This window comes from Panthera onca, chromosome C2 (genome assembly GCF_046562875.1).
Source record: "Panthera onca isolate mPanOnc1 chromosome C2, mPanOnc1 haplotype 2, whole genome shotgun sequence".
Taxonomy (NCBI): Eukaryota; Metazoa; Chordata; class Mammalia; order Carnivora; family Felidae; genus Panthera; species Panthera onca.
In genome coordinates, this window is record NC_138347.1 from 8,590,588 (window position 1) to 8,613,160 (window position 22,573).

The 22,573-nt window shown below is 44.6% G+C and overlaps 1 protein-coding gene across 4 annotated transcripts in view; it reads left to right on the forward strand.

The window, feature by feature from the left end:
* The window catches only part of HLCS (holocarboxylase synthetase), a 222,032-nt gene that overhangs the window by 43,362 nt on the left and 156,097 nt on the right, over window positions 1–22,573 (forward strand). For all 4 annotated transcript variants that reach the window (XM_078452801.2, XM_078452798.2, XM_078452799.2 and 1 more), the window contains one exon: window positions 21,797–22,068. In XM_078452801.2, coding sequence (XP_078308927.1) covers window positions 21,797–22,068 — 272 coding nt within the window. The remainder of the gene's footprint in view (window positions 1–21,796; window positions 22,069–22,573) is intronic.

The following is a 22,573-nucleotide window of genomic DNA, read 5'->3' on the forward strand; positions in this document are numbered from 1 at the left end:
TGCACCTTGGTTTGAATTTTTGCTGCTTTCCCTAATCACCCCGCAGCTGTTACCTGGAGTGGACTGTCTGCTCGCAGCGACCTTCATTAAGACAAGGTTGGAACTTTCAAGCCTCAGAGCCAACACTTTTCGCTAAACTGGCCACCAGGGCCTGCTGTCAGAATGGCGAGACTGAGCTCACCTCCCTAGAGGCGAGTTTACTTTTTCTACAACCAGTAAATTTTGTTAAGCTACCAATCCTGGTTTCAAAACTCAGGTCTCACTACGTAGCCTCCAGTCACCAAGCATGCTTACAGCTGTATCCCTTCCAGCCAGGTATTACGTACGGCCTGGACCCAATTCAAGACCTAAGATTAAGACTTGTGTGTTTTTCATTCAGTGCCAATAAGCTGTTATTAATACACTGATTCCACATATACTGAAAAGCTTCACGAACGTACTGGGGTTTGTGTTCAGGGGGAGTACGTCCTGCGTTTGGACCGTTCAAGATCCAGGCCTCTGGAGGAACGGCCCATGGCGATGGCAATCTGGATTTTCAGGAAGGTGTTCTTGCCACAAGTGGCCATAGCCTCCCTGCCCCAATGCGGGGGTCATGCTGATTCAACTAAAACATGAAACGCTAGAAGATGTTCTTGGTGGTTGTTATTTTTTATTATTTTTTTATTTTTTATTTGAGAGAGAGAAAGAGCAAGAGAGAGAGAGAGAGTACACCAATGGGGGAGAAGGGCAGAGAGAGAGAGAGATTGATTCTCAAGCAGACTGCGCTCAGCGCAAAGCTCGACTCAGGGCTCGATCCCACAACCTTGGGATTGTGACCTGAGCCAAAATCCAGAATTGGGGACACTGAACTGACTGTACCATCCCGGCGTCCCTGATTTCTTTTGATTTTTAACTTTTTTGTTATAAAGGCTGTGCCCGTGATGATTCTAGGATTAATAGCAGAACAGAAATACATAGTGAATATTGGAGCTGGAGGGGCCTTAGAGCCTCTGGAACAAATCCCTTCATTTGTCCTAAACTTTCTATTTAAAAAAAAAAAAAAAAAAAAAAGAAATCTAAGAAAGGTGAAAGAATAGTACATAAACCACATGTAGGCTTCACCTTGATTCACCCTTGTTAACGTTTTTGCTACATTTTCTTGATAAAGAGTGTTTGGGTTTTTTGGGAAGATTCCTACGTTACTGCCTTTAAGTAAAAACGTAAATAACTTGTAAGTTATTTATGAAAGCGTGAGGCTTTGACATTGTTGCTTCTAGGAGTTGGCAAGAGAGTGGTGCTAGTCTGCATTTGGCCCTGGGCTGGTTTTCTTTATTTGAAGTAAAACCGTAGCCTCCTGGTCTGTAGTGGTTCTGGGTGGCTGGTCATCGCCCTACGGGCACATCCCCTCCTCACATCGGCCAGCATGTATGAAAGTCTTACATTATAATGTGTCTTAAAATCCTGAATTATAAAACATAAAACATCTTGGAGCCACGTGTTAGGAAGACAACTAGTTGATCTTTTATGGCTAACAAAGGGTTTCTACCCCTGATCTAGGAAAATTCCACTGATGACCACGTCATGAGTATAGGATTTACAATTTTTCTTTCAACTTTCTAACTCAAGTATTGCGACTTGGGAACTTTAGATCTTATTGCTTGCTTCCATAAGAACTTTTTTTTTTTTTTTTTTTTTTGGTAAACTGTAAGTAGTGTACAAACGCTGTTGTATTATTTATGTGAATATCTGTCTGCCCCATTAAACTGTAATACAAGATCATTTGAAAGCAAGGACCATATGTTGTTAATCTTCCCAGTATTCGGCCTATAGTAGGCATTTAGTAAGAGCGTTTTGTTTGAACACTTAAGAAGCGTTTTGGCTTTTACCACTAACGTATTGTGAAACGTTTCCCCTGCTCCTGTGTCTGGGACACCCGAGGGGCCTCAGGGGACAGGCTAGCAGCAAACAGCCCACCCAGCTCGGACTGGCTGCCCGTCCAATCTAGTTCTGTCACCGTTTATTCAGGTAGAATGGGAATTTCATAAACAACCATGTTAAACAGTTTAAAAGAATTGGCTGTTGACGTGCCCAAGGAACACCAACCAGGTGGAGTTTAGGAGAAAGGCGGAAGAGTTTTATCTGTTATTAACATGCTTTCCCGTTTAGAAATTTTAGCGTGTTCTCGCTGGTTGGTCAGCCGCTCGTTGCCGCGAACGAGGAGTTACCGTCTGAAGCACAGGCTTCTCCTGTGACTGTACCGAGGACAGTGTCCTGTGCCCCTCCCCACCCCCCCGCGGGTGTGGTGTGCCCCGGGATTTTCTGAGCTTTCCAGAGTGTTCTGGTGGCAGCCAAACAGATGAACCTTTGCTAAAATAAGTGGACTGGAGTAGGAGGCACTTGGTCTTCTCTGAATGCACCCCCAGCCGGCTCATAACGCGTGTTTTTCAGTATTGGAATCCTAGAGATGGTGGTACAGTTAAAAAAAAAAATTTTTTTAATGTTTTATTTATTTTTGAGACAGAGACAGAGCATGAGCAGGGGAGGGGCAGAGAGAGAGGGAGACACAGAATCCGAAGCAGGGTCCAGGCTCTGAGCTGTCAGCACAAAGCCCGACGCGGGGCCTAAACTCGCAAACTGCGAGATCACGACCTGAGCCGAAGTCGGTCGCTCAACCGACTGAGCCACCCAGGTGCCCTGATGACGGTACAGTTTTAACTGAGCATTAAAACATTTGGGACTAAACATTGAATAAAAAAAAAAAAAAAATTAATGTTTATTTTTGAGAGAGTGAGAAAAAGAGAGGGAGAATGAATGGGAGAGGGGCACAGAGAGACAGAGACACAGAATCTGAAGCAGGTTCCAGGCTCTAAGCTGTCAGCACACAGCCCGATGTGGGGCTCCCACACACTGTGAGATCATGACCTGAGCCCAAGTCTGATGCTCAACCAACTGAGGCACCCAGGTGCCCCTAAAGGTTGAATCTTGAAGCTGAATCTTGAATGTCAAAACTGAAAGGGATGTTCTAATTTTCTTTTTTTTTTTTTAATTTTTTTAATGTTTATTTTTGAGAGAGAAAGAGAGAGACAGCATGAGCAGGGGAGGGGCAGAGAGAGAGGGAGACACAGAATATGAAGCAGGCTCCAGGCTGTCAGCACAGAGCCCGATGCGGGGCTTGAACTCTTGAACCTTGAGATCATGACTTGAGTTGAAGTTGGACGCTCAACCGGCTGAGCCACCCAGGCACCCCCAATTTTCTTGGTTTAAAAATGAAACTGGGGCTCCTCCTGGCTGGCTCAGTCAAGTTAAGCATCAGACTTGGGCTCAGGTCATGATCTCGGGGTTTGTGAGTTCGAGCCTTGCATTGGGCTCTGTGCTGATGGTGCAGAGCCTGCTTGGGATTCTCTCTCTCTCCCTCTCTCTCTGTGCCCCCTCTGTCCCCCGCATCCCACCCGAGCTTGCACGTGTTCTCTCTCTCTCTCTGTTAAAAATAAATAAACGTTAAAAAAATTTTTTTAAATGAAGAAACTGAGGCCCAGAACAGGCAGGGGCCTGCCCGCTGGTGGGGAGCAGAGCTGTGGACCCGATTCCATGCTGGGTTCTGCTGCTTCCACGTACAACGACTAGAGGGCTGGAGGCCAGGCCCGGGGCTGCTGGGCCGGTGGCTCGAGGGGGGCCCTGGAAATCAGCCTGCGCCTGGCATCTTCCACATCCGCGCACGTCAGCGGGACACGCTGTCTGGGGTGAGCGGGACAGGCCGCCCGTGGGCGCCCCCACTCGCGCGGGCCCACCTGCTCCGTCAGGCCTGCTTGTGTTGGCCCGGAACAAAGGGCGTTTCGTACAGGCAGGCTTAATGAAGGCCCTGGAGACTTCTCCGGATGTGGAGCCCGGACCCGCAAGTCCTGTCGGTGGAAGTTAGCGCCTCTCGTGTGGAAGTGCCGGTGGAGCTCCGGCCGCAAAGCCTCCCTTTCTTTTAGTGCCGTCCACGGCTCCCTTCTCCTCTGCGCCTCGCGGACTAGATTTCACCTCGAAAACGAGCCCATTTGGCCCCGCCGAGGTGTGATGCCTATAAAAGCAGCCTTGTTAGAAATGCCTCATTCATTACCCCTGTTTTACTGCTCCGCCCGTGCCTTTTGTGGTCTCTCCTAGTTGGCAGGTAACAAAAAAACGCAGTAAATCTGTGGCCTTTCGGAGCCCGAGCCTGAGTGATACTTTCACGCAATAAAAGGAATACAGCTTCACAGACGTCGGTTGGGGGCCTGCTGTGTCCCAGGCACGGGGACCTGGAGTGCCCGTGGCGAGTTCAGCTCACGAGGGCCGCCCGTCGCCGGGATTTGGATATGTGATGCCATCCTAAGGCCTCTGGAGTTGCTGGGTTGAGGTCCCTGGTGTGGTCTCGACTGGTGAAGGATCAGCACGTGTGGAAGGTCAGCTTACTGCCGGGCCCAAGTCGAACTTCAGGGCCGGTCTTTGAGAGACGGTCGGGTCAGAGAGAGCCACCCCGCGGGCTCCGAGCAGCTTTGGGTTCTCCCTCGGCAGTTGTGTGTCGGCCACTGTCCGGTGTGCCCTGTCCCCTTGTTCCCGGCCCTTCCTGGGCTCTGCTTGTTCTCGGCTACAGGGTTGCATGGGCAGGAGGGGAGCAAGGTGGATGGATTTCCTCCGCCCTCTCGGCCTACGGCCCCAATGGGCAGCTCTGTCCTCCTCCTCCTGCAGGCCCGTCGCTGGCCCAGGTGTGCCCCATCACCGAGCTCTTAGCGTCTCTTAACTGCCCACAGTTCCGTAGGTGGCCCTTCTAGATACACCGTCTCTCCCTGGCTGAAAGCAGAGAGGATGAGTGATAGCTCACTTAAATGGTCAAACTTTTGTGTCTTTGTGAAAATGTCCTGGGGACACCTGGGTGGCTCAGTCGGTTAAGCAGCCAACTCTTGGTTTTGGCTCAGGTCATGATCTCACAGTTCATGAGTCCAAGCCCCACATCCGGCTCTGCGCTGACCGTGAAGACCCTGCTTGGGATTCTCTCTTTCCCTCTCTCTCTCTGCCCCTCCCATGTGTGCTCTCCCTCCCTCCCCTCCCCACCAAAATAAATAAATAAACATTAAAAAAAAAAAAAAAGTTGGACTTAACTGGAAAGCAGCGTCATCGAGGGCCCCATGGGAGATCTTGCTGCATTGGTGCCAGACTTGATACAGGACCAAGATGAGTGTTTTCAAACCCAAATGCCTATGGGGCAGAAGAGATAGCACACCAGAGTCCAGCTGCAGAGTGTGTCCCCAGGTGATGAGGGCGGTGCTGCTTGGCCCCAGCCAATTACTACCGTGTGGGAAAGAGTTTCCATTTACTCCAAAGCCAACAGGACATTTGATGTGAAATGTCCTGGTTTGTGAGTGTTAGCAACTAGTTGGAAATGAGTGGGCCAAATAAGATACATCCCCTGTGGGGTCATTTTGGCCTGTGGGTAGGCTGACTTTTGGCAGTGGGTGACCCGGATGTGTGTGGGCATGGGTAGGTTTCAGCAGTGTGCCATTAAACTATCAGCCCCTCAGGTCCAGTCCATTCATTGTGGGGTAACAGTGCTTGGGACTGGTGGCCGAGCCTCTCTGGAGAACCAGTAAGGCAGGGGTCTTGGGAACTCAAACTGGGATGCAGTGCTGTCCAGAGTGGAATCTGGACAAGTTAGGTGAGGGATGATCAGACTGCAGCAGGGTCAGGAGGGCTGGGCCAGAGGCACCTGCATGGGGGACCCCCCAGGTGAGGAGGAGAACACGTATTTCAGACCCTGCCCTACTCTGTACTGGTGCTCAGAATAGAAGTCCACCCGGCAGTTGCCAAATGAGCAATCCCTACCTTACCTGAGGTCAGGACCAAAACTGGTCCTGCTCTTCCAGGAGTGACATCTTTTGATTATAAAGATCTGCTGTGCTGTGTGCTTTCATCACCTGCGTGAAGTCCACGTGAAATTGGCTCTGAATATTTTGTTTGGAAAATACTGCTAATAAGCATTGGGTTGCTTCATATAAATTCCATGAGAGTTAGAAGAATATCAGCTCCTGTTTCCTTGAGAGCATTTAACTGGGAATGGGACACCCATAAAAAAGAGCGTATAGTCCTTGTCTTTGTAGACTCATTTTCTGATCTGCCCGCTTCCGGTTGCCTAGCAACGGACAGTGTTATGACTGAAGCACAACTAATTCGATTATTTACAATGAGGCACATGTTCTCTGAGATAGAAAACCTTTATAGGTTAAGATCAGTTATTTGGCGTTCCTTGGGAAAAGGAGCACCAAAACACAAACAGATGACAATCGATATTTTAATACATCCATCTCTGAGTTTTCACCCGGTGGGTCTTGTTAGGTGGGTAAATGTAGCAGATAAAGACGAGCGATGGGGTGAAGTGGCTGTACTGTGACGTGACGCAGAATCCAGTATGCCTCTGATCTTCGTTGCACTTCCTGTAGCGGACGTTACAGTATGTTAACTAACCATACAGCAGCCACTCCTGTGTATTTACACTGAATATAAAAGTAAGCATTCATCTCTCCAGAAGTTGGGATACTGGTATTTTTTGGACATTAGTGAATAATATTGAGTCTCATGGACTGTAGTTATTCTTTAGTGTTGCGAGGGCTGGTTACTATTTGCGTCTTTCAAAAAGAAATCAACTTTAGGTATGAGTTAGATTTAAGAAGATGCACTCATTTCAGTGTAAGGTTTGATACATATATATGCCTGAGTCACCACCATTACAATCATGCTATAGAGTGTTCCAGTATCCTCCAAGATTCCCTTGTTCTCTTCCTCAGTCAGCCCTCATCCACTCCGCACTCCCGTACTCAGTGTCAGCAGTCACGGATCTGCTTTCTATCACTGTAGGTTAGATTGGTCTTTTTTGAAGTTCTACCTGAATAGAATCCTACAGTACATACTCTTCTCTGTCTTTTCTTTTTTAAAAATCAGAATTATGATTTGGCAGAATATAGCATCCATTCTTGATAAAAACCCTCAACAAAGTAGGTATAGATGGGACATACCTCAACATCATAAAGGCCATATACGAAAGATTCACAGCTCATATCATCCTCAATGGGGAAAAACCGAGACCTTTTCCTCTATGACAGAAACAAGACAGGGATGTCCACTCTCATCATTGTTATTTAACATAGTACTGGAAGTCCTAGGCTCAGCAATCAGACAACAAAGAGAAAAGGCATCGAGGGGCGCCTGGGTGGCTCAGTCGGTTGAGCGTCCGACTTTGGCTCAGGTCACGAACTCACGGATCGTGAGTTCGAGCCCCGTGTCAGGCTCTGTGCTAACAGCTCAGAGCCTGGAGCCTGCTTCGGATCCTGTGTCTCCTCTCTCTGTTGGCTCCCGCTTGCTCTCTCTCTCTCTCTCTCAAAAAAAAAAGGCATCGAAATCGGGAAGGAAGAAGTCAGACTTCCTCTGTTTACAGATGACATGGTACTCTATGTAGAAAACCCAAAAGACTCCACCAAAAAATTGCTAGAACTAATACATGAATTCAGCAAAGTTGCAGGATATAAAATCAATATATAGAAATCTGTTGCATTTCTATAGAACAACAATGAAGCAGCAGAAAGAGAAATCTAGGAATTGATCCTATTCGCAATTGCACCAAAAACAATAAGATACCTAGGAATAAGCCTAGCCAAAGAAGTGAAAGATCTGTACTCTGAAAACTATAGAACACTTATAAAAGAAATTGAAGAGGACACAAAGAAATGGAAAAGCATTCTATGCTCATGGATTGGAAGAACAAACATTATTAAAATATCTATACTACCCAAAGCAACCTACACATTTAATGCAATCCCTACCAAAATACCACCAGCATTTTTTGCAGAGCTAGAACGTACAATCCTAACATTTGTATGGAACCACAAAAGACCCCGAATAGCCAAAGCAATCCTGAAAAAGCAAAGCAAAGCTGGAGGCGTCACGATTCTGGACTTCAAGGTATATTACAAAGCTGTAATCATCAAGGCAGTATGGTACTGGCACAAAGACAGACACACAGATCAATGGAACAGAATAGGAAACCCAGAAATGGACCCACAACTATGTGGTCAACTAATCTTTAACAAAGCAGGAAAGAATATCCAATGGAAAAAAGACAGTCTCTTCAACAACTGGTATTGGGAAAACTGGACAGCAACATGCAGAGGTATGAAACTGGACCACTTTCTTACACCATACACAAAAATAAACTCAAAATGGTTGAAAGACCCGTGAGACAGGAAACCATCAAAATCCTAGAGGAGAACACAGTAACCTCTTTGAGCTTGGCTGTAGCAACTTCTTACTAGACACATCTCTGGAGGCAAGGGAAACAAAAGCAAAAATGAACTATCTATCGGGACTTCATCAAGATAAGAAGCTTCTGCATGGAGAAGGAAACAATCAACAAAACTAAAAGGCAGCCTATGAAATGGAAGAAGATATTTGCAAATGACATATCTGATAAAGGGTTAGTATCCAAAATCTCTGAAGAACTTAATCAAACTCAACACCCAAAAAACAAATAATCTAGTTAAGAAATGGGCAAAGGACATGAACAGACATTTTTTCCAAAGAAGACATACAGATGGCTAACAGATGCATGAAAAAATGCTCAATGTCACTCATCATCAGGGAAATATAAATCAAAACTACCATGAGCTATCACCTCACACCTGTCAGAATGGTTAAATTAACAACACAAGAAACAGCAGATGTTGGTGAGGATATGGAGAAAGGGGAACCATCTTACATTTTTGGTGGGAATGCAAATTGGTTCAGCCACCCAGGAAAACAGTATGGAGGTTCCTCAAACAGTTAAAAATAGAACTACCTGATGATCCAGCAATTGCACTACTAGGTATTTACCCAAAGGGTACAAGAACGCAGAGTCAAAGGGGCACATTCACCCCATTGTTTATAGCAGCATTATCAACAATAGCCAAACTATACAAAGAGCCCAAATGTCCCCATCAACTAATGAATGGATAAAGAAGGTGTGGTGTATGTACACACACACACACACACACACACACACACACACACACGGAGTATTACCCAGCCATCAAAAATAGTGAAATCTTGCCATTTGCAACGACATGGGTGGAGCTAGAGTGTATTATACTAAGTGGAATAAGTCAGTCACAGAAAGACAAATACCCCATGATTTCACTCATAGGTGGAATTTAAGAAACAATGCAGATGGACATGTGGGAAGGAAGGAAAAAAAGATTGGGAAACAAACCACAAGAGACTCTTAATGATAGAGAACAAACAGGGTTGCTGGAGGGAGATGAGTGGAGGATGGGCTAGATGGGTGATGGGCATTAAGGAGAGCACTTGTAATGGGCATTGGGTGTTATATGTAAGTGATGAATCACTAAATTATATGTATTAACCAGCTAGAATTTAAATAAAAACTTGAAAAAAACCCCCAGCATTATGGTTTTGAGATTCATCCATGTTATTGCATATGTGACTAGTTCAATCCTTTTAATTGCCAAGTAGTGTTCCATTGTATGGATAAGCCTTAACTTACTTATTCATTCACCTGTTAGTAGACATTTGGGTTGTCTGTAATTTTTGGCTATTGACCATTCACGTACAAGTGTTTTTGCGGACATGTGTTTTTATTTCTCTTGGGTAAACACTTAGGAGTAGAATTGCCGAGTCATTTGGTAAGTGTATGTTTAACTTGAAAATAAACTGCCAAATTGTTTTCCAGAATCACGGTACCATTTTATATTTGCATAAGCAATCTCTGAGAGTTCCCAGTTATTTCACTTCTTTGCCAAAACTAGATATTGTCAGAATTTAAAATTTAACCATTCTAGTGGGTGTGTAGTGGTAGTTCATTGTGGTTTTAATTTGCATTTCCCTGGTGACAAACGATAGGAAGCAGTTTTTCATGTACTTATTGACCAATGGGTATTTTCTTTTGGGCAGTGCTCAAATCTTTTTGTTGATGTTGTATGTTGAATTTTTTTCTCTTATAATTCTGATTTAAGAATGCTTATTTATAGATTCAAATCTTTTGTCAGATATATGCACTGAGAAGAGTTTCTCTCAGTCTGTTGTTTACCTTTTCATTTTTTTAACATTATTTCTTAATGAGCAGCAGTTCTTAATTTGAATGAAGTCCTATTTATTATTTTCTTCTTTTATGGTTCATGCTTTTGATTTATCTGAGAAGGGCTTTACTTTTCCCAAGGTCAGAAGTTTTTCTCATTCGTTTTATTTTGGAAGTTTCATATTTGGGTCTGCAGTTCATTTCAAGTTTTGGGTACCTGGAAGGTATAAGGGTCAAGGTTATTTTGTTTATTTTGCATATGGATGTTCAATTTTTTCAGTACCATGTATTGAAAGATGATCCTTTTTCAGGTGAATTACCTTGGTGCTTTTGTCAAAAATCTATTGAATATGTATGTGTGGCCTTATTTCTGGCCTCTATTCTGTTTCGATTATCTGTATCTGTAGGCTAACACCATACTGATTTGAATCCTGCAGTTTTAGAATAAGTCTTGAAATCACATAATGTAAGACTTCCAAGTCTTTTCTTCCCAAAATTGTTTTGGCCATTCTAGGTCTTTTCCATTTCTGTGCAAGTTTTAAAATCAGCTTGTTAATTTCTACAAAAAAAAAAAAAAGGATGGGATTTTGATGGGATTGTATTGCATCGATCAATTTGGAGAAGAATTGACATCTTAACAGTATTGTGTCTTCTGATCTATGAACATGGTATATCTCTTCAATTATTTAGGGCTTTAAAAATTTAATTCAGCAGTGTTTTGTAGTTCTGACACATATTTTAAATTATCCCTAAATGTTTCAGATCTATTGACACCATTGAAAATGGTATTTGAAGGGGCGCCGGGGTGGCTCAGTTGGTTGAGCGTCCGACTTCAGCTCAGGTCACGATCTCACGGTTCGTGAGTTCGAGCCCCGCGTCAGGCTCTGGACTGATGGCTCAGAGCCTGGAGCCTGCTTCCGATTCTGTGTCTCCCTCTCTCTCTGCCCCTCCCCATTCATGCTCTGTCTCTCTCTGTCTCAAAAAAATAAATAAACATTAAAAAAAAATTAAAAAAAAAAAGAAAATGGTATTTGAAAAAAAATTCATATTCTCAGTACTAATTGCTAATTTATAGAAATACACCCAAGTTTTGTGTATTGACCTTGTATTTTGCAACCTTGCTAAACGCGCTTACTAGTTTAGTCCCTTTTTTTTTTATAGGTTCCTTGGGGATTTCATGTTGTATGCAACATGTCCCAAAAAGAAAGAAAGCTATATTCACCTTCCTTGAGAATGGCTAGTGTTTCCCCACTGCTGTGGCTAATTCAAAGGGCCAAGCATATATGTGACTATAACACATTCAGTTTTTGGTTTCACCTGAATTGCATTCATTTGGGTTGAAATCTTGGGAAAGGTAAGTACTAAATTCTTGTGGTTCAAATGTTAAAAGAATAATATTAATCAGAAGGTTTTTATGAATTTCATTGTGGTGAAATTTGATAGCATTTGTTTTGTTTTCAATAGGACTGACTTGACTTTCAAAGATTTCAGATTTCTTTTTGAGGCTTGTGTATCCGTATCAAGACCATCTCTTATCAGTGCTTTTTTTGGATTTTGCCTCTTGGGATACAAACAGACATTTATACATGTCTACATCTATACGTATCTACATCTATATATCTATATCTATTTCTATATCTGTAACTTGTGGAGTTTTGATAAGGACTTTAACGTGCATTTATATGGTGAATGCTTATTAAGCATGGACTATTTGCCAGATCTCGTACTGGCTGCCATGGATACAGTTGGGAGCAAGACTGAAATGTACGTATGCTGTCTTTATGGAGCTTACATTCTAGCAAGACAGTGGGACGTTGAATAAATGGTTATACAAATTATGGAATTATAACTTGATAAGTGCTGTAAAGTCACTGTTTATGAATAAGAATTCTAGCCTAGATCGGGAGGATCTGTGGGTCGGAAAAGACTTCCCTAAAGAAGTGACATTTAGCTACACTCTGGTCATTGAATTCGAAAAGGTAGGTTTGGGGGTGGCATTTCCACACTGCCTTAGTGGTCATTAGTAGACTTAAGCCAAGAATCATGGATTAATTCTTTTTTCCTACGTGTGTTAGCAGCTACTTCCACAGCTCTTAAATCATGGTAACTTGAGTGCATCTGAGAGGATGTATCAGGCAGATTTGCATCCAACAGGTAGTAATTTTGATATGTCTTGTAACCAGAATTTTATTCTCCTGTCCAGGGATGATGGACTGTGTGTACTCAGTTTTACTTGATGGCGTAAAGTTGCATTTGACTATCGTGAATATAAATATTTAGGAGAATTGTAGGTAGTACACGGTTATCTTTCTTCAGATGTTACGGGTCTCATTTTGTATCTTTTAGATTATCTTTATTCTGAGTAATATATTTGGCTCTGAGTAAGTCCTGAAAGATTACATGAAAGAGGCATAAGAACAAAAATCCTTGTTCCTTGCTTGCGTCAATTTTATTTTGCCCGTTTGTGCATCTCAAGTATTGGTTTCAGAAACAAATAATTTGGAATGTCACTTTAGTAATTAGTAGACATAACAGTGATAATGTAATTCCTTGAGAATCTGCCTCCCAACTTGTAGGCAAATAAGAATAAGTGGTTAAATTTAATGAGCCAGGTTGACCTACTTTGCCAAAGGTTATGTATATTTTAATAGTTTGAATGAATTTTTTAAGCACGTGTCATACTAGGTTTTAGTTGTGTGTATGCATACCTGTATTTCCTCCTCTCTTTATTCTGTGGTACTATTTTTGAGGAATAGTGGGTGCTTGGGGCGCCTGGGTGGCTCAGTCGGTTAAGTGTCCAACTTCAGCCCTGGTCATGATCTCGCGGTTTGTGAGTTCAAGCCCTGCACTGGGCTCTGTGTTGACAGCTCAGAGCCTGGAGCCTGCCTTGGATTCTGTGTCTCCCTCTCTGCCCCTGCCCCATTTGCACTCTGTCTCTGTCTCTCTCTCAAAAATAAAAATAAACGTTACAAAAATTAAAAAGAAATGGTGCTCCATACGTCTTTTTTTTTTTTTTTTTGATAACTTTTTTTTTTTTTAATTTACATCCAAATTAGTTAGCATATGGTGCAACAATGATTTCAGGAGTAGATTCCTTAGTGCCCCTTCCCCATTTAGTCCATCCCCCCTCCCACAACCCTCCCGTAACCCTCAGTTTGTTCTCCATATTTATGAGTCTCTTCTGTTTTGTTCCCCTCCCTGTTTTCATATTATTTTTGTTTCCCTTCCCTTATGTTCATCTGTTTTGTCTCTTAAAGTCCTCATATGAGTGAAGTCATATGACTTTTGTCTTTCTCTGACTAATTTCGCTTAGCATAATACCCTCCAGTTCTATCCATGTAGTTGCAAATGGCAAGATTTCATTCTTTTTGATTGCCGAGTAATACTCCATTGTGTATATATACCACATCTTCTTTATCCATTCATCCATCGATGGACCTTTGGGCTCTTTCCATACTTTGGCTATTGTTGATAGTGCTGCTATAAACATTTAAACATTGGGGTGCATGTGTCCCTTTGCAACAGCAGACCTGTGTCCCTTGGATAAATACCTAGTAGTGCAGTTGCTGGGTTGTAGGGTAGTTCTTTTTTTAGTTTTTTGAGGAACGTCCATACTGTTTTCCAGAGTGGCTGCACAATGCAAAAGAGATCCTTTCTCCACATCCTCGCCGGAGTTGTTGCCTGAGTTGTTAATGTTAGCCATTCTGACAGGTGTAAGGTGGATGTTTGTTTGTTTTTTTTAATGTTTTATTTATTTTTGAGAGAGAGAGGAGAGAGGGGGAGACCTCGTGTGTGCATGAGCATGAATGGGGGAGGGGCAGAGAGAGAAGGGGACAGAAGATCCGAAGGGGGCTCTTCGCTGACAGCAGCGAGCCCCATGTGGGGCTTGATCTCGTGAGTCATGAGATCTTGACCTGAGCTGAAGTTGGACGCTAAGTCAGCCGAGCCACCCAGGCACCCCTTTCCTCCTCTCTTTATTCTGTGGTATTATTTTTGAGAAATAGTGGGTGCTCCATATGTATTTCTTACATGAATGATGTGTGGGTGGCCAGTTGAATAATTCACTCCAGAGGAGATTCCCTGCTTTGTTCTGTTCTAAGTGTTACCTGGTGCCAACCGTTTCTTTTTGGTTTCGTCGACTTTGCATGGAGATTTACGTTGCCTCCAGCTGCTGGATCACCACTTAACCCTCTGCTTGAACTAATGAAAACCGCAGTTAGTTAAGAAATACTTGTTTTCCAGATTATTTTCCCTTGATTTTTGTGATTTAACCTATTCACCCATATGTATCTTTAGCCTTTGTGGTGCACTTGTGACATCCTGCTGACCTGGGGAATGTGAGGAAGGCAATACCTTAAGGGCGTTGACCAAAGTTTAAGGTGTTGGTTATAACTAATGAGGTTTGGAGCTATCTCAGTTCAGGCTGCTAAAACAGAAGTGCGTAGACCAGGTGGCTTATAAACAACAGACATTTATTTCTGACACTTCTGGAGTTTCCACGTCTGAGATGAAGGTGACAGCATGGTTCGTTCTGGTGAGAACGCACTGTTGGGGTGCAGAGAGCTGTCTTTTTGCTGTGTCCGTGGTTGGTTGGAGTGGGTGAGCGATCTCTGGGGTTGCTTTATGTATACGTATACGTATATATATACCTATGTAGTTTTTTAAGTTTATTAATTTAGTTTTGAGAGACAGAGAGAGTATATGTACAGGCGTGCAAATAGGGGAAGGGCAGAGAGAGGTTGAGAGAGAGAATCCCAGGCAGGCTATGCACTGTTAGTGCAGAGCCTGATGCAGGGGTTTAACTCACAAACCATGAGATCATGATCTGAGGGGAAATCAGATGCTTAACTGACTGAACCATAAGAGCCACTCCCATAACCCATTCAGGAGGACTCCCCCCCACATGACCTAATCACCTCCCAAAGGCCGCCACCACCAGATGTCATCACCTTGGCGATTTCAATTTCAACATGAATTCTGGGGGGACGCAAATGTTTAGTCCATAACTGGGGGTTACCTTAGTATGTTTTTTATTCATTCATTCTGTCTTCTTTCTCCAGTAGAATTTGTATCAAAGAAATAATAGCAAACAGGGAATACTGTGTTTAAAATTTATCTTGGTTCTTTGTGCAGAGGTGGAAGGTCAGGGCTATCGCTTCTGGTAACGCACGTCAGCTTGCCCTCTTCCCACAGCTTTTCTGGTGCTTGTTCGAACAGAATCACTTCCTGTTTTGCATTGCTCCTGGGCACATTGCTTTTCCCTCCGGAACTGTCCTCCGCTGTTCTGTACTCCTCTTGCTGTCCTTCCCCCTGGCTTGTGAGCTCATAGGCCAGGATTATCCTGTTTTCCATCTTTATGTCTACATAAGGGCCTCATTTGCAGGAGGTCAGTAACTTTATATGCCCCCTCAGCCTCCTCGGTACCTACTCCACATAGCTCTGTAGCTGAGTGTGGCTGGATAAAAGCACAAAATTGTGCCAACGGTTCACTCTAAATTGAGAAGCACTAACCTGGAGCGGACCCTGAACACTTCCAGTTGCTCATTCTATTTTCCCTGCTTCCTTCCTTTTCTCCCTCTGCCTTCTCAAGCCTCCTTCTTCCTTTTCCCTCTTAGCTGATGATCTTGCCTTTTATTTATGAGAAAAATAGAAGGAATCCAAAGATGATGTCAACAGCTTTCGGTCCAGGACTCCTACCTGCCTCCCTGCAGACTGGGAGCAGAGTGCTGGCAGTGTAGGTGAGTTCCCAGGGCTGATCTGGATGGCTGTGTGGCAGGCAGGGGTGAGGGAGGGCTGCGACCCAGTGGGGGAGCAGGCTGGGTGTCTCCATTGGGGATGTGAGCCCTGTCCATCCCGGTGGGGGAGGGCTCCGCTCCCGAGGCCGACCTCTCTGCTTGAGCATTAGGATCCAGTCCTCACCTGTTCACCTGTTACCTTTCTGGATAGGACCATTCTCGTCATCGTTAAAAAAACGTGCTGTTACTTCTCACATTTAACCAAACCATACCTGTTTGGACCCCCTTCCTCCCTGCAGCCACTGCCCCAGTCTGCTTTTCCTCTTGAGGAAACTCCTTGCCAGAGTTTTGTTCTTGGAGTCTGCAGTCTCTTTCCTTCCCTTATTATTATTATTTTTTAATGTTTATTTTTGAGAGAGAGAGAGAGAGAGCATGTGTGGCGGAGGTGGAGAGAGGGGGGATCAGAGGGTCCGAAGTGGGCTCTGTGCTGACAGCCAAGAGCCCGATGCGGGGCTCAGACCCACGAACCGTGAGATCATGACCTGAGCTGAAGTCGGATGCTCAACTGACTGAGCCACCCGGATGCGCTTCTCTCCTTCCCTTATTAACATCCGGTGTTGCCTGCATCCAGTGGGCTCTGTCTTGCGGAGTCCAGTGGTTATGGCTCAGCCCTCTTCTTACTGCCCCACCGTCATCTTCATGCCTTCTTGCCACCTGTGAAACTGGGCCCCAGAACTCACAGGGCACCCCCCTCTACCTACACACACACACGGACACTTGATTTTCCTTTGCCTTCTCGTCTCCCTGATATCTAAGCACTGACACCTGTTGTGGGTTGTATTTTGTCCCCCCCAAAAGGTACATTGACGTCCTAATCTCCAGAACCTGTGAATGTGACTGTATTTGGAAATAAGGTCTTTGCAGACGTAATCCAGTTAAGATGAGGTCACTAGGGCTGGCCCTAATTCAATATGGCTAGTGTCCTTATAAGAAGAGGACAAGAGAGATGGACACATGGAGGGGAGCCAAGGATTGCCAGCAACACCAGAAGCTGGGAGAGCAGCCTAGAACAGATTCTCCCCTAGAGCTTTCGGAGGGAGTGTGGCCCTGCCGACACTTGATTTTGGACTTCCAGCCTCCAGAATTCCGAGAGAATAAATTTCTGCTGTCTAAGCCCCCCCGGTTTGTGACACTTTGTAACGGCAGCCCCAGGGGACCAGTGCAACCACTCTTTTCATCCACAGTAACTTCCTCATTGCTTTCAGCCTGTCTCCTGCCTTCAAATTATCATCCATAGTCTGGAGTTTCCCAAATTGATGTCCTCGGTGTGGACCTCTCCCCTAACTCCCTGACTCACGTGTCCCAGTGCATTTCCCAGTGCCTGTCTCAAACGTGCCGTGCCCGGAGCGGGCTCTTCCCCTCCAAACCTGTCCTTTCCTGCCCTTGCTATTTCCAGTGGTAGCTCTGTTCTTCCAGGTGGTCAGGCCGGAAATCTTGCAGAAACAAGCCTTTATTTCCTTGTTTTGCAAATAAATCTGGCTAAATTGGTTGCTTGGGCTCATTTTTGACTCCCCATTTCTGCTGACATCCTAAATGTGATCTCTCTGCCAATCTTACAGCCGCTATCCCAGAGTCCCTTCTCACATGCCCACTGTCACACCTGTCTAGGGGTTGTCGTCACCCTCCCAGGAACTTCAGAGGCTTCCTGACTGGTGTCTGCTTCCATGTGTTTGTGTCCCTCAGGTTGCTGAGCGAGTGCTCCTGCTGTGACTCTGCTGAGTGGGTTACCACGCACCCTTCTTCAAAGCCCCCAGGGCTCCTCGTTGGCCTCGGGCCCCATAGCGGCCCTGAAGCCTCTGCATGGTGTGGGTGCTGCTACCCTTTGCCCTCTGAGCTCCTTGCCCTCTTCCTGGCTTGTTCTGTGTCCCTGGCACTTCCCTACCCCCTCATGCTCCCTTGGGGCCTTTGCTTCTCCTTGGAATCCTCTATATAAATAAAGGACAGCGGGGTGCCTGGGTGGCTCAGTTGGTTAAGCGTCTCAGCTCAGGTCATGATCTCTCAGTTCGTGGGTTCAAGCCCTGCGTCGGGCTCTGTGCTGATAGCTCAAAGCCTGGAGCCTGCTTCAGATCTCCCTCTCTCTCTGACCTTTCCCCCACTCATGCTCTGTCTTTCTCAAAAATAAATAAACTTGGGGCGCCTGGGTGGCTCAGTTGGTTAAGCGGCCGACTTCGGCTCAGGTCATGATCTCACGGTCCGTGAGTTTGAGCCCCACGTCGGGCTCTGTGCTGACAGCTCAGAGCCTGGAGCCTGTTTAAGATTCTGTGTCTCCCTCTCTCTGACCCTCCCCCGTTCATGCTTTGTCTCTCTCTGTCTCAAAAATAAATAAACGTAAAAAAAAGTTTAAAAAAAAATAAATAAACTAAAAAATAAAGAAAAATAAAGAAAAATAGAAAAATAAAAAAAAATAAAGAAAAATAAAGAAAAATAGAGAAGAAAAATAGAGAAGAGTGATTGTATACGTTAATAATATACAATTAATAGTATGTATATGTTGCATACAATTAGTAACATAATGTATGGGTCGTATATAATTAATAATATATACATTGTATACAATTAGTAATGTAATTCCTTCCTCCCTCCCTTCCTCAAGTCCGTCCGGTGTTTGTCTGCCCTCCCTACGATGTCTTACCTCTGACACTACTTCTCTGTCTTCTCTCCTTGGCACTTAGGACAATCTAATGTTCTATGTCTTGTGCTGATGGATTTGAAAAATTAACTGGTTCCTGTTCTAGAATATAAATAAACCTTATGAGGATGGGAACTTTGGCCCCTTGGGTCACTGCCGAATCTTAGAACCTCGGAGAACGTCTGCCATGTGGTAGGCGCCCCATAAGATCATAATATTTGTTGGATGAATGGATTGACAACACATTTGAGTGGAATGTGCTATTTCTATAATAGTTAATGTTTATTTTACCATTGTGAGTGTGTGTGTGTGTGTGTGTGTGTGTGTGTGTGTGTGTGTGTGTTTGCTTTCTTTTTTACTTTTAATTATGATAGTTTTAAAACCTGGAGAATAGAGAGGATAGTGTAACAAGTACCCCACATATGCATGATCTAAATTTAACAGTTATTAGTATTTTGCCTTTTTTGCTTCATCTAATTTGGGGGTAAATTACAGACATTGTGACACAGGCACTTTTCTAACATTAAGGACGTACCATTAACATGCCTACTGAACCTGACAGTGAATCTTTGTTCTTTGATACATTCTGTTCATATTCAAATTTCCTCATTGTCTCAAAATGTCTCTTCCAGCTGGATTGTTCAAACCAGACTCTGGCGAAGAGCCACTCATTGTATTTGATCATATCTTCTTCTTCTTGTTATCTTTTTTTTTGAGAGAGAGAGAGAGCGTATGTGTGAGCGCACGCATGGGCGGGAGGGGGGCAGAGGGAGAGACAGAGAATCCCAAACAGTCTCCACACCCAGTGCAGAGCCCAGTGCGGGGCTTGATCCCACGAACCGGGAGATCATGACCTGAGCTGAAATCAAGAGTCCCGACACCTAACAGACTGAGCCACTCAGGCGCCCCTCTTTTTTTTTTAAATCATAAAAACCCACTGAGAATTCCTGGGATGGTGATTATCGCCCCCCATCCTGAAGGGAGGAACCAACACTGTAGGAAATCACTCAGAAGTCACACAGTCCCAACACCTCTGGCCAAAACAAGAAGGAGAAAAATCATTCCCCTGAATATTGGTCAGGCTTTGTTCATCCAAAAAGGCTTGGGAGGGCAGACACAGAAGGGACCCTCGCGTGACCCTGGGGGTGGGATGGTGGTGTGCTGGACCCCAAGCTGGCTTCTTCACAAACTGGGGGAGACACAGATCCACTTCTCTGGGGTTGGAGTTCTTGGTCACCGGGCTCATTTCTTACCCTTCATGAGGCTGTCACTGCCCCAGGGAAAATTTCCATTCTGTAGGTCCAAGACAAGTTTGTCAGTAGTGAGGTAGATACAGTTCTATGATGAAGCCATCATCTGGGAGATGTTCTGGGCTGCCCAGACTTTGTGTGGTCTGATACAGCCAGGGTTCCTGCTCACGGCTTCTTCAGGGTGAGCAGGTTGGGGTCAAGGGTTCACACAAGGGCTGGTCTCAACCCCTGTCCCCATCCTTACTCCTCTAGCCCTTCTTTGGGCTGTCAGATCCAAGGTTATGCTCAGATAGCTCATGCCCGGTCCCACGTTGGTCCCTACCTGTGGACCCGCTTGCAGGCAGCTGCTGTATTTGGTCGTATCTTCTACGTCTCTCTTCCTCCAGACGGGGTCTCCCCCTCTTCTCTCACCCCCTCTCTTGCCTTTTTGTCCCCTGTGACACTGACTTGTGGATCTCTGTTTTGTGAAATGTCTCACCTTGTGGATTCTTCTGATTCCTTCCTTCCAAAGTTGTTGAACTTGTTCCTCTATCCTATGTATTTTCTGTAAACTCAAGTGAGTTTTAGTGGTCTGTTTGAATTGAGTTGAATAATATTTTATCTTTGAAGCTACTTCTCTGTGGCCACGTGCAGCTTTGGGACATACCCTCGTGTTAACAGAGGGGTACTTTTCCTCTTTTGAAAGGCCTAGCATTTGCATGAAGGTAGCATAAGAGCCTGGATCTGTGTTTACTGTGACAATTTGATTTTAATACATTTGGTGTTGACCTCTTGGGGTGATGACTCCCTCGACCTATAGTTCCCTGGTACCCTACCATGCAGGGAGGCCTGTGGGTCCTCCAGGGCCCAAGAGGAAGTTGCAGCCTCCTGGGAGGCTCTAGGACCCCTGCTTGTTTCAGGGGTAGAATGGAGAGCTTTGTTCTGGGTTAGGCGGGGTTTCTGGTAGGCTCTACTTCACCGCCCCCCCCATCCCCACCCCCAAGACCCACATTTGGCAAAGAGAAAGCACGTGTTGGGTTTCCCATTATTTTCCCATGTGAAAGTCAGGTCTCCCCTGCTGGTGACCTGTCAGGGGCTGGTGGTGGTCACCTTGTCCAGGAGAGAGTTGAAGGTTCTCCAGAGGCAGAGAGCAAATGCTGTTGTCTCCGTGCCTGGTCTTCTGTGACTGCTTTCACCTGGCTTTTTATGGTATTTCCCCAGCTAGGATAATGAATTTCCTTGAGGGGCAAAAGTAGAAAGCTGTAAATTTTCTGCAGAATGTATAGACTAGAGGATTACTAATGAATTCTAGAGCTGGAGAAGACATCTAAGGATTTAGGATATTATGTAGGATAGAAAATTTAATAATGAGCTGAATTTATTGCTTTGGGTCCTGGCTTCTAAACAGTTTACAGGTTACCCTTAAACAACATGGGGATTAGGGGAGCCACCTGCCCCCCAGTGCGGTCAAAAATCCACAGCATATACCTTTTGGCTCCCCCAAAACTTAACTACTGTAGCCTACTGTTGAAGCCTTACTGATCACATAAACAGCCAATTAGCATGTGTTTTGTGTGCTATATGTATTATATACAGTATCTTTACAATAGGGCAAGCTAGAGAAAAGGAAAAATTATTAAGGAAATCGTAAGAAAGGGAAAATACGTTTATAGCACCGTACTGCATTATTTTTTTTAAGTTTTATTTGTTTACATAATCTCTACACCCAACGTGGGGCTCTAATTCACAACCCTGAGATTGAGTCGTATGCTCTTCCGACAGAGCCAGCCAAGTGCCCTAGCACTGTATTGTGTTTATCGAAAACAGCCCGCATGTGAGTGGACCCATGCGGTTCATAACCCACGTTGTTCAAGAATCCACTGTATTTTTATAGCGTAAACATACCTCGTGGACTTATTGTCGATTGTGTGGTAGCACAGGTGTTTGGAATATGTTACTTTAGCTCTTACTGGTTGTGATTTAGGAAGTACTTCTATTACCAAAATGGCATTTTAAGGAAAAGCTACCCTCACCGAATGTAAGGCCAAATTATGACCTTTTCATCTCTTTCTTTGTAACACAGGAAATCTGGGATCCTCTTATGCAGTGGCTGGGGAAGCATGTGGATCCTGAAGGAGTAATCAAGTCCAGCAAGCTCTCCCTTAAGTTTCTTTCATCCTACACGCCCAACATAGAAATCACCCCATCTGCTCTACCCGTGGTGACTGACGTGGAGTCCTTCTTATCAGACAATTTTAACTTAGAGATCTACCGACAAAATCTGCAGACAAAGCGACTTGGAAAAGTAGTTCTGTTTGCCGAAGTGACGCCCACCACGATGAACCTTCTGGACGGGTGAGTTCTGGCCAGACATCGTGCGCCGGCTCAGAGGAGTCTCATTATATCGATTGTTCTGTCTAACCAGTGCTGGGGGAGAAGGGGTAAAGATGACGAAGGAGAGTTCTCATCAACCCATTAGCAAGGTGGGAATACCCTTGTCCTGTCCGAGGTAAAGCGCAGGGAGAAAAATTAAATAACGATTTCCTTGATCACAGATTCGTATTTTAAAGCAGGGGGATTTTGTACATCGTGACCCACTTCCTTTAGTATCAGGCCTTTCAGATGATCCTTGGCGAAAGAACTTTATGAAAAAATGTCTTTAACAGGTGCCATTATTACTCAGGCCGTCATTTGATTTTTTTGTATTGCTATAGCCAGTGTTAAACATTTAGTTGAAAATGTTCTGCGGGAGCACTAGGATAGCAAATCTGCACGACACGTATGCTGCGTTACCTGGAAACGCAGTGGAGATTTCGTACTTTTGGAAACCTGTTTTGATATGTTCCCATCCAGCACATTT